This window comes from Theropithecus gelada, chromosome 15 (genome assembly GCF_003255815.1).
Source record: "Theropithecus gelada isolate Dixy chromosome 15, Tgel_1.0, whole genome shotgun sequence".
Classification (NCBI taxonomy): domain Eukaryota; kingdom Metazoa; phylum Chordata; class Mammalia; order Primates; family Cercopithecidae; genus Theropithecus; species Theropithecus gelada.
The window spans coordinates 42173680-42185764 of record NC_037683.1 but is presented as its reverse complement, the minus strand read 5'-3'; the positions used below and the strand labels follow the sequence as shown (position 1 = coordinate 42185764).

At 43.6% G+C, this 12085-nt stretch overlaps 1 protein-coding gene across 1 annotated transcript in view; it reads left to right on the top strand.

Annotated features, from left to right (window-relative positions):
- GALNT12 (polypeptide N-acetylgalactosaminyltransferase 12) overlaps nucleotides 1-11690 on the top strand; it is a 42965-nt gene extending 31275 nt beyond the window's left edge. Inside the window, exons 7-10 of the mRNA XM_025360759.1 lie at nucleotides 1253-1384; nucleotides 5649-5762; nucleotides 7534-7680; nucleotides 10552-11690. Of these exons, the coding sequence (XP_025216544.1) occupies nucleotides 1253-1384; nucleotides 5649-5762; nucleotides 7534-7680; nucleotides 10552-10692 (534 nt within the window). The 3' untranslated portion in view covers nucleotides 10693-11690. The remainder of the gene's footprint in view (nucleotides 1-1252; nucleotides 1385-5648; nucleotides 5763-7533; nucleotides 7681-10551) is intronic.
- Nucleotides 11691-12085: the final 395 nt, after the last annotated feature.

Here is a 12085-nt window from a genome sequence, read left to right as displayed (position 1 = left end):
GCAACACAAGAAGGTCTTGCTCTAAGGCTTCTCATCAGGCCACTTCATGGAAGTCTCTTCTGGGTCCTTCCAGCAACCCTGCAGGGTAGCAATAAAATTCTCATTTTATAGATGAGAAAACTGAAGCTCAGAGAGAAGCTGTTGGAAGGAACTTGTCCAGGCCCCATAACTGATAGGAGGTAGAACTGGGCTTGGGGCCTGTACTCTGCAGCACACCTCTTGCTCTGCTCTGCAGAGCCCATGGGTTCTCAGACTCCCACTCAGCCCCTCTCTGGCTCTGGGCTCCATGGTCATTGCTTCTGCCTCCTCCGTCTTGCCCAGCACCATACAGTAGAAACACCCACTGTTTCCTCATGCACAGTCTGGAACCCATAGTTCCCTTTTCCTAAGGGTCCCCAGAGAATATTTTAGGGAGGCACTGAATGCACCCTTAGGCTGCATGCCCAAGGGCTGGGTGCTAAATGGATACTTGGCTGAAGCTGGGGGCACAGTGACTCATCAGTGACAGACCTCTGGAAAATAGCAGAAATCTGAAATCTTATTCAAACATTTACTTATTATTACCATTTTGTTCAATATTTAACTTGTCAGCTTTTAATTGTTTAACATGACAGTGCAGGTACGGTAACATTTTTGCACTCAGCATTTTTCTTGTGGCTGCACGTTTGCCATACTAAATAGAGGCTTGCTATATTTAAATATGCAAAAGCTCTTAGTCATTAGTTTTGTCCATAAAACCAAACTTGCACAAGTATCTCTTATTGCTTATTTCATATTAATAACATGATTACATCTAGAATATTTACCTGTGTTTGAAAGTGGATATTCGGATATTAGTAGTAAACCGGAAAGTCACGGCATATGTCTCGGTGAAACTGACATTTCCCTGGTTGGGTTTCAGGATGACCTCTGATCACAAGCATGGGTCACAGGTCCAGGATCCATAGATGCCAGTGCAGCCCCAAGGCTTGGCTCCTTCACTCCATCAGCAGGTGGGCTCGTGCATCTGGTCACACCCGCCTCCCAACAGAGCACCTAGGAATGGAATTGTCTCTGTGACAGCCTCTCATACTAGAAACTGGAATTAGGTGCCAGGCTGTTTTCTATCCTCTGTGCTCCTCACAGGGCCTGGGATGCAACGAATGCTCTGTCAAAGGTGGCTGGTGGTTAGTAAGTGAGCATCAGTGAACACAGGGGCTTTGAAAGGAAGCACTAGGACCTGTGGGGTCTCACTGTTTTGTTGTTTTCTCAGGAACCTTTTGGGGATGTGACAGAGAGGAAGCAGCTCCGGGCCAAGCTCCAGTGTAAGGACTTCAAGTGGTTCTTGGAGACTGTGTATCCAGAATTGCATGTGCCTGAGGACAGGCCTGGCTTCTTCGGGATGGTGAGTGAGGGTGGTGGGCCCATGGTAGGCAGGGAGTTCCCTGGCCTCTGGGTCTGATCTACAAATCCCGGGGAAGAAGGGCCCCATCATGGGGGTCACTGGCTCCCTCCACTCCCACCCACCTGCCCACCCCCCACCACCTTTTTATCCACTGCCCTTCTTTCTCCCTGTGAGTGTCTGAGCCTTAGGTGCAGAATGTCAGAGCTGGAAGCCATCTCAAAATTGACAACTATTTTGTAGATAAGGAAACTGAGGCTTATCTGGTGTTTCCATGTCCTAGTTTTTACTAACACCTTATCATATTACTTCTAGTCTCAATGACTGGACTAGTTAATAATTCCAAGTTTGGGAGTGTACAGAGGCAATAGTGGGTATAGGGGAGTCATTTCCAGTATTTCAAAAAACCTAAAACATGTTTTTGGGATGAGACCAGATGAAATGTCCAGTGTCTTTTGTTTTTGGTAGGAATGACACCAGCTTTGCGAGGTCTCCTCTGCTGTGATGTGTTGATCAGAAGTGCTCATGTTCCATTCTGGAAGTCTTTGATAAATACAAAGCAGGATATTCATGTGACATTCTATTTTCATTATGAAAATATTCAAACATATGGAAATGCAGAGAGAATGGCATAATGAATACCATCCCTGAGATTCTAGAATTTTCAAGATCCTGCCTCTCTTGCTTTCTCTCTCCTCTGCTTCACCTCCACATTTTCCTCTTTTTAAGCCAATCCCAGGCATTGTGTCATTTATCTCCTCTGCATTTTATGCATTTTCATAACATTTGGACATTATCTTACAAAACTGTAGAAATGAACAAGAATTTCTTGGATCATTTAATGTCTAGTTCTAATTCATATTCCCCCAACTTTTCCAGTTTCTCTTTGAGTAGCTGGCTAATTCAAATTGGGATCCAGACAAGGTGCACACATTGCATGTGGCGGTTGTGTCTTGGCTCCTAAATCTCTTTTAATCTAAGGCAGTCTTCCTTTTTCTTGTTAATATCTTCAACTTGTTGAAAAAACAAGGTCAGTTACCTGTGGAGTGTCTCACTCTTGCAATTACTGTTTTTTTCTTTGTGGTGTCTTTAAGTTGTGCCTCTCTCCCCCATATTTCTTTAAGATAGAAGTGAATTCTAAAGGTTTGATTAGAGTCACGATCCACCTTTTTGGCAAGAACACTTTGTGGGTGATGTTATGTGTTCACGTTGTGTCCTATCAGGAGCATACGAAGTATGGTCATCTTTAGTGATAAGGTTGACCAGTGGGTTCATGGAGTATCCCTCATCTGGACCAGTCATTATAAGACCCCCCATCAGCCTCTGTCTCATGTTTTTAGTAGCCACTGATAACCATTGCCTAGACCCATTATTTCAAATGGAGTTGCCAAATGGTGATTTTTCTCTTTCATTTCTTCCACATTAGCTGAAATTTTTCTGTAAAGAACACTCCCTCATTAACTAAAGCAATTTGGTATATGTGAGTTTTAGAATTCATACAGAAAAGGCATGACAAATTTTTTTTTTTTTTTTTTTTTTTTTTTGAGACCAAATCTTGCTCTTGTCCCCCAGGCTGGAGTGCAATGGTGCGATCTCAGCTCACTGCAACCTCCGCCTCCTGGGTTCAAGCGATTCTTCTGCCTCAGCCTCCTGAGTAGCTGGGATTATAGGCACCTGCCACCACGCCAGGCTAATTTTTTTTTTTTTTTGTATTTTTAGCAGAGACGGGGTTTCACTATGTTGGCCAGGCTGGTCTCGAACTACTGACCTCAGGTGATCCGCCAGCCTTGGCTTCCCAAACTGTTGGGATTACAGGCATGAGCCACCGTGCCCGGCCAAGGCATGACAAATTCTTAAGTCTTTTCTTTATTTGCTTATTTTCAGAGTAAGAATTGGTATTTTAGTTTCCTCCAGTTGTATCTAGTGGGTTGTTTTTTTGTTGTTGGCTCATTGTTTTTTTGGCTTTTTCTCTTCTTGAGTGTCGTTGTAAACTAATGGGTGTTTAAATAGCCAGTGTGCTTCAATGAATTCATCTTTTTTTCTTTGTATTGTTTTTTGAGACAGGCTTCTATTCTGTCACCCAGGCTAGAGCACAGTGGCACCATTGTAGCTCACTGTAGCCTGGATCACTGCACTCAAGTGATCCTCCCACCTCAGCTTCTCAAGTAGCTGGGACTACAGGTGAGCACCACCACATCTGGCGAATTTTTTATTTTTATTTTTAGTAAAGACAAGGTCTTGCTATGTTGCCCAGGCTGGTCTTGAACTCCTGAGCTCAAGCATTTCTCCTGCCAAGCCTCCCAAAGTGCTGGTATTACAGGTGTGAGCCACTGTGCCCAGCCCAATTCATCTTTTAAAAAAAATATTTTAAAATTGTTTTTGGCCAGTGGCAGACCCTTTATTTTGGCTTCTGTGGTCTTTGACACCTTATAGTGGCGTTAATAGCCTCCTTGATTCTGGCCAAGTTGTCCCATTTGATTTTAAACATTTCCTGCCATTCCTCCCAGAAGCCCTGCTCCTTTGTTGGGTAACGGTATTGGGAGTCAGTCTGAATGCTGGTGGTGCCCGTTGCTATGCATTGTCATTGCCTCCAGACCATGCAGTTTAACAGAAATATAATGAGAGCCACAGTTGTAACTTAATTTTTTTTAGTAAACATATTTAAAAAAAGTAAAGTTAATGAAATGTTTCACTCAGTATATCCCAAATAATATCACTTCAATATATAATGAATATAAGTATTTATTCATTGAGGCATTTTACATTCTTTTTTCATACTAAGCCTTGAAATCTGATGTGAATTTTGTACTTATAGCATATCTCAATTTGGATTAGTCACATTTCAAGTGTCCAGTAGCCACAGTAGCCAGTGGCCGCCACATGGAATAGCACAGCTCTAAATTTTTCTCATTGGGCAGAGAAAGGAAACTTGTATTTTTGAGAAACAGATCATGAGCTTATATTAATATCTGAAAATCCAATGTAGTCTTAAAAAATTTTCTTTGATAGCATACTCATATTTCTTTGTTCTTACCCTGAAAGTCTTGGTTTTCAACAATATTAACATAATTACTTATTTTCTTTATCCTAAAATATATTTAAAATAGTTTCAAGATAATTAACACGGTACTACAGCTTAAGAGTATTACACTGAATGAGGTTTGTAATTTCTTTGCAGCTCAATTTGTTTATAGAATATATTTCATAGGTAGTATTTTCAAACATACCATGCTCTAAAGTGATTTAAATTAATTGGTTTTTTTTTTTTTTTGGAGGGGGGGAACAGAGTCTTGCCTTGTTGCCCAGGCTGGAGTGCAGTGGTATCATCTCAGCTCACTGCAACCTCCGCCTTCTGGGTCCAAGTGATTCTCCCGCTTCGGCCTCCCAAGTAACTGGGACTACAGGCGCACGGCACCACACCTGGCTAATTTTTGTATTTTTAGTAGAGACGCGGTTTTGCCATATTGGCCAGGCTGGTCTGGAACTCCTGGCCTCAAGTGATCCACTTGCCTTCGCCTCCCAAAGTGCTAGGATCACAGGTGTGAGCCACTGAACCCAGCCTAAAATAATTGTTTCTCTGTGTCTATCACCTGCTTGATTTAGTTAGCTTACTTAATCTAGTTCAAGGTAACAACCCAGGTATATTTGAACTTGTGCAGCAGTAAGGCTGCCACTAATGAGAAAGGAAGAGAGAGGAGCTTTCAGGCCATGAAGAGTTTATCTCTCTGGTCCTCAGGCTTATCGACTTAAAATAGGGGTAAGCATTCTTGCCTACAGAACAAGGAAGCACTTTTCTTTTTTTTTTTTTTTTTTTAAGAAACGGAGTCTCACTCTGTCACCCAGCCTGGAGTGCAGTGGCACGATCTCGGCTCACTGCAGGCTCCGCCTCCCGGGCTTACACCATTCTCCTGCCTCAGCCTCCTGAGTAGCTGGGACTACAGGCACCCGCCACCATGCCCGGCTAATTTTTTGTATTTTTAGTGGAGACGGGGTTTCACTGTGTTAGCCAGGATGGTCTTGATCTCCTGACCTTGTGATCCACCCGCCTCGGCCTCCCAAAGTGCTGGGATTACAGGCATGAGCCACCGCACCCAGCCAAGGAAGCACTTTTAAAGCTAGAAGGTGCTGTGCAGAAAAGACTCTTACCTTTGCATCTAGCTCTTGAAGCAGGCTCTCCTTTCATGCCAGGTAGCCTCCCCAAGCCTTGTGTGGCGTCTGTTAGTGTGTAAAAATCTGGACCGAAATGCCACATTTTTGTTTTATTTAGCTCCAGAACCAAGGACTGAAAGATTACTGCTTTGACTATAACCCACCCGATGAAAACCAGATCGTGGGACACCAGGTCATTCTGTACGTCTGTCATGGGATGGGCCATAATCAGGTAGGTATGAGCCTCAAAAGAGGAGAAAGCTGTGTGTTTTGTTAAAAAAAATTAAATATTTGAATCTTTTTCTTGTAAAAATAATATTTGGGAAATATAAAAAGTAGAAGCCTGGGGTGAATGGCCAGACTCAGAGAGACCACTGTTAAAATTAAAATGTGTTTTCTTCCCATCATTTTTTATACATGACACACAGAGATTATGTGTTGTAAATAGTTGTCATAATGTCTGTATGTTTTATATTCCATCATTTCCATTCCCTTCATCATACTTTTCTTATGTTATTAGATATCCTTTGAGAATATCATTCCTAGTGGCCTCTTGATATTTCATTTTGTACCTGTATTGCTGTTTAGTTAACTGGTTCTCTGCCTCCCTGTCTTTGCAATTATAAATAACTCTGCCTCTAACACCTTGGGTCAGATAGAAGGAAGGATAAAGTGACAGATCTGTGTTTCAGATGATTTCCTTATAATTAATTGTTAAGTGGAACGATAGGTTTAATACATAGGGCCACCTTGCAAGGTGGTGTTTAGTGACATTGCCTGAACTGGGGGCCCAGGTGTATCTGTCTGGTGAAGGGCTGTACTTCAGGCTGGGCAGGGGAGGTTCAGTCCTGGGGGAGTCTGAAGACCAGAAAAGGACCCCCAGTGCTGGAAAGCAGTTGACAGGACCCTTGGAGGATGCAGGAATGGAGAGAAGTGTTGGTTACGGGCCTCTGAAGCTTTACCGTACTAAGGAGTTATCAGACACCAGGAAACGAAGGGATGGAGATGCAAATGTTTTTCCCCAATCTGGATTCACCCCAGTGCCACTTGAATGTGAAGCCTTCTTATGGTCAACAGTAAACTTTCTTAATTCCAACCCCTGCAACCTTAAATTACTTAGGTTTTCAACACTGTTTAGAACAGCCTTCCTCAAAGCTGATGGTACCTGAGTGCTACCATCAGCATCATCTGGGAGCTTGGAAATGCACCTTTTCAGACTAATCCTAACCCTTCCGAATCCCAGACTCTTGTTTTAAGCAGCTTTTCAGGAGATAATGCTGTGAGCAGCCCTGCTCTGTGCACCTTAAGAACACCTACCTGTGTCAGAATTTTTGGAAGGGGCTGGTGGGGTAGGTGGGTGTCTTATCAAAGATGCAGAACATGCAGCTTCCTAGGCCCCACCTCACAGACAAGGAATCCTTATTCCATCTCTGGGATGGGGCCAGCAATCAGCATTTTTAACAGGCACTGTAGGTAGTTCCTAGTACACTCAGGTAGGAAAACCATTCTCTGGGAAGAACCAAGTTTTCCTGTTAGCGGTCACATTACCTACTTGTGCACAACACTTTACATTTTCTAGGAACTGTCAAATTGGGGGTTTGGGAGGAGAGACTGAGGAAGAGGAGAGGAAGTAGCTAGTCAAGGTCACAGAGAGCCCTGAAGAGCTAGTGCTGGGATGGGTCCATTTCCCTTCCTCCCATCCCACACCAACACAGCATTCAGCACTGCAGGCAGGGGGTGACATGCGCGAGCCCTGTCTCACTGTCTAGCAAGCCGGGCAGGCATGGGAAGGGCCATTTCCTCCACACTCCTGAAGCACTGCAGTAGCGGTCCACTGAGGGCTGTGGGATGCGGAGGAACCCATCACACAGGCTCGTGTTGGTGGTGACGCGGATACATGACCCCAGCCACGCTCTCGTGATCCCAGGTTCTTGTCCAGCGATCTTTCCTCTTCCCATGTCAGTGGAATGTGTTGTGTTACATGTTGGCTACCCCATTTTTAGTTTTTCGAGTACACGTCCCAGAAAGAAATACGCTATAACACCCACCAGCCAGAGGGCTGCATTGCTGTGGAAGCAGGAATGGATATCCTTATCATGCATCTCTGCGAAGAAACTGCCCCAGAGAATCAGAAGTTCATCTTGCAGGAGGTAGGTGAACTCTCTCCTTCCTTCCTGCTGACGGTCCCTGGGCTATAAGGGAGAGTATGAGAGTCAGACATTCTGTCTGGCATAGTCCTGGTGAGGATCAGGGATGTGGTCACGCATGGACAGGAGCTCTGCTCTGGAAGACCTGGAACCTCAGCCCCAGTGAGGCTGGGGCGTGGTAATGGCAGGCGATTGGAGTCCCCTGGCACGTGTTGTCATAAGCACTGCCTTCCTTCCTCATTGTCCAGTCCCTTTCAGTCTTTTCCATTTCCCTTGCACCCCCATGAGCTGCAGGCACCGGCATGGAAACACCTCTTACAAATGCATTCAGAGATGAAAGGGCTTTAAATGAGTGAGCCAAATAGCCCAAGGGTAAGGATGTTAGCCAAAGTGTTAGATCCAGATATAAGCCACCCCATCTCTCTAAGCCTTGTTTTTCCCGGGTCTAAAATAGGTACAATAGGCCAGGCACGGTGGCTCATGCCTGTAATCCCAGCACTTTGGGAGGCCAAGGCAGGTGGATTGTCTGAAGCCAGGAGTTCGAGACCAGCCTGGTCAACGTGGCAAAACCCCATCTCTATTAAAAAACAAAAACAAAAAATTATCCAGGTGTGGTGGTACACCCGTATAGTCCCATCTACTTGGGAGGCTGAAGCAGGAGAATCACTTGAACCCGGAAGGCGGAGGTTGCAGTGAGCGGAAATCGTGCCACTGCACTGTAGCCTGGGAGACAGAGCAAGACTCTATCTCAAAAAAAAAAAAAAAAAAAAAAAAGGTGCAATAATAGCAGCCTTACTTTAGTGAGGATTAGATGCATAGCCAGAAATATTCTTTGGAAACTATAAAGCTCGATAGAGATTAGTTGTTACTTGTGGTATTATAACCAAGAAAACACCTCTGATGGAGTAGGCTCCCCGGATAGTCACAGTTGATTTGAAACTGAGGGTTGCCTCAGACCTGAGGGTGCTAGCCCCGTCACACTTGCAGTCAGCTTGCATCAGGACCTGTAAATCGATTATACCCTTTGACTCACTAAAAAGCACGAGGGAATAAATCCAAAGAAAATCATTGAAAAGAAAAAAATTCATTGTTTTTTTAATCTCCCTGGGCAGCTTTCACTCCCAATATACTGCTTATAAGTGGGTTTATTCTAAAGATGATTAACAGCTGGAATATGTTTTCCTGCAGAAAAATGTCACTAGCAATGACATTTGCAGGCTGCCCAGAAAAGCCACACACCATAGTGTTATCTATTGGATATAGAAAAATAAGAAGGAAAAATACTTCTGCACACCCCGGAAGTCTCTGATCTTCTTGAATGTCTTCCTCTTCCCATCTTTCTCCCAACCATAGGCCATTATAAGCCCTCAAGGAATGGTAGTGGACACGAGAAACAATAAAATTAGTTTGACATATCACAAATTTTATCTTAAATTTCAGTGACCATTTAAGGAAAAGGGAGTTTGTTTAGGAGGTTGGGAAGAAGGATACTTAATTGGATTATTTACCTTTCTTCAGGACACTTAATACTTTGATTCATATGTGAAAAGGATACAGCTTGATTTATTATATTTCATCAGTCATGCCCTAAATATATATATATAAAACAAATATATATTGAACAGAAACATTGGAATTCTGAAGGAAATGTCCCCACTTACATTCACTAGACCATATAGAAAGCTTGTTTTTAGTTCTTAGGGCTGGATCTTTTTTATTTTTATTTTTGAGATGGAGCCTTGCCCCACCAAGGCTGGAGTGCAGGGGTGCAATCTCGGCTCACTGCAACCTCCGCCTCCTGGGTTCAAGCGATTTTCCTGCCTCAGCCGCCCGGGTAGCTGGGACTACAGGCGCGTGCCACCACGCCCAGCTAATTTTTTGTGTTTTTAGCAGAGATGGAGTTTCGCCATGTTGGCCAGGCTAGTCTTGAACTCCTAGCCTCAAGTGATCCACCCACCTCAGCCTCCCAAAGTGCTGCAATTACATGCATGAGTCACCATGCCCAGCTTTGTATTTTCTTATGTAGGCCTAAAAACCGCTGAAATGTCATTTCTTGGATTTTACAAAACATGAGTCTGGATTTTTTTGAATGAAAACACAAGTTCCATGTAGTGATATAAAACAGCACATCACAAAGGTTTTTCACCGATGTTGTTATTCACTCTGCCCGTTTGCTGCTCAGCCATGATTAAGTGCGTTGCATACTGCTTATAACAGAGAGGCAGAGGGAAAAGATAAACCCCAGGCCTGAGAGACAGACTTGCTGAGATAACTGAGCAAGGGCTGGCAGAAAGGAGAGGAGCAGGCGGTCATTAAAGAAAACCATCATCTTTGGGGTTTGGGGATTGGCATGGGGCATATAACCCACTACTCACCCTGATGTGTGACAGGTGAGGAGTTCAGGCAATGTGGCCAAGTGACTGGCTTCCTCATCCAGCTGGTCTGTGGCTGAGCTGGGACTACAGCCAAGTTTCCACACTCTCTGTTTAAATACCTAAGAGAAAGAGATCACGCTGCACGGAATGAGTTGACCTAAGAGGAGCGAAAGAGATAAACAAAGGATCTTTGTTCCTGATTTCCCTGAAGGAAGCCAAGTGCAATAGGGAGATGTAGGGTCTGACACATGCCCAGAGTAGCCAGCAGGTGGCACCATCGGTCCTGTGAGAGGCAAGCGGGACGCAGCCTGTGCAAGCCTGGTGCTCTGGTGCTCCCCTTCCCGGGGACAGTCCTGAGTTGCTGCGTTACACGGAAGACACCCCTCAATAAAAATATTTCTAAAATGGTAAAAATCAGACCCTGATCTCTTTAGAACATGTTTTTAGGAAAAAGAGACTTTTCTGATGAACTTGCCTGTCATTCTGTTATCTTTTGTAGGATGGTTCTTTATTTCACGAACAGTCCAAGAAATGTGTCCAGGCTGCGAGGAAGGAGTCGAGTGACGGTTTTGTTCCACTCTTACGAGACTGCACCAACTCGGATCATCAGAAATGGTTCTTCAAGGAGCGCATGTTATGAAGCCTTGTGTATCAAGGAGCCCATCGTAGGAGACTGTGGAGCCAGGACTCTGCCCAACAGAGACTTAGCTAAGCAGTGACCAGAGCCCTCCAAAAACTAGGCTGCTCTGCTTTGAGGAGGGAATCATTTTGCCGTTTGTAAAAGTTGTGTTCCATTTAGTAAAAATGTGAATAAGCTTTGTACTTATTTTGAAAACTTTTTAAATGTTCCAAAATACCCTATTTTCAAAGGGTAATCATAAGATGTTAACCCTTGGTATTTAGAAAATTAAAACCTTATAATATTTTTCTATCAAGATGTATATTTTACAGTCAAGCCTTTTACTTTCATTAGCAAAAGGTAAAGATTTTATTTTGATATTTACAAGAATTCCCAGGTAAGAAGATATCTGCATGGGTGGAAACCAGGTTCAAACAACGTACTTTGCATTAACTGATAATATCTCAGCTGTGGGGTTAAAGTTTTCCCGGTATAGAGAGACTGACACTAGGAACACTGTATTGGTTTATTCAGGTCATTGAGATCTTCTAGATGTATTTTTAAAAGAATGCTTTTTGGTTATGTGTTGCTACCACAGTTAACACTCCATAATGTTCATGTCAGCCAAAGAGGACTAATCAAAGCTGAAATCTCAAAGAACAATTTGCTTTACTAAGCTAAGTAAACTTGAGAGCGGAACTTCTAACAATGCCTCACTGTAGTGTGGTTGGTTGCCTTTAGCAACTACCACTATGACTTTAAAACATGTTTATACCATTTTTAATTTTTATCAGACAGTAGTGTCAGGGAGAATTGTAATGTTCTATATGAAATTCCTTTTACAAGTTTGTTCATTAATAACATTTAGTAATTTAAATCAGCGTTCGACTTTGTGCTGCCGCAACTGCTGTGAAAATTTCTCTGAGTAATTCTGATTTGTGAATGATCCCAGATCAACCCTGAGATTTTGTAAACCTGATTAAGTCAATATGAATGATTAAAAAGATGTGAGAACACTGCAGATCTTTGTTTTTGTACTGTAAACCAAAAATAAAATTCTAGGGCCGGGTACGGTGGCTCACGCCTATAATCCCAGCACTTTGGGAGGCGAAGGAGGGCAGATCACTTGAGGTCAGGAGTTTGAGACCAGCCTGGTCAACGTGGCGAAACCCTATCTCTACTAAAAATACAAAAATTCGCTGGACGTGGTGGCAGGCGCCTGTAATCCCAGCTACTCAGGAGGCTGAGGCAGGAGAATCGCCTGAATCCAGGAGGCAGAGGTTGCAGTGAGCCAAGATCACACCACTCTACTCCAGCCTGGGCGACAGAGCCAGACTTTGTCTCAAAAAATAAAAAATAAAATTCTAGGGTCCCCCATCTGATTGAATGGACTCCTCTCTTGGCCAAGAAGATC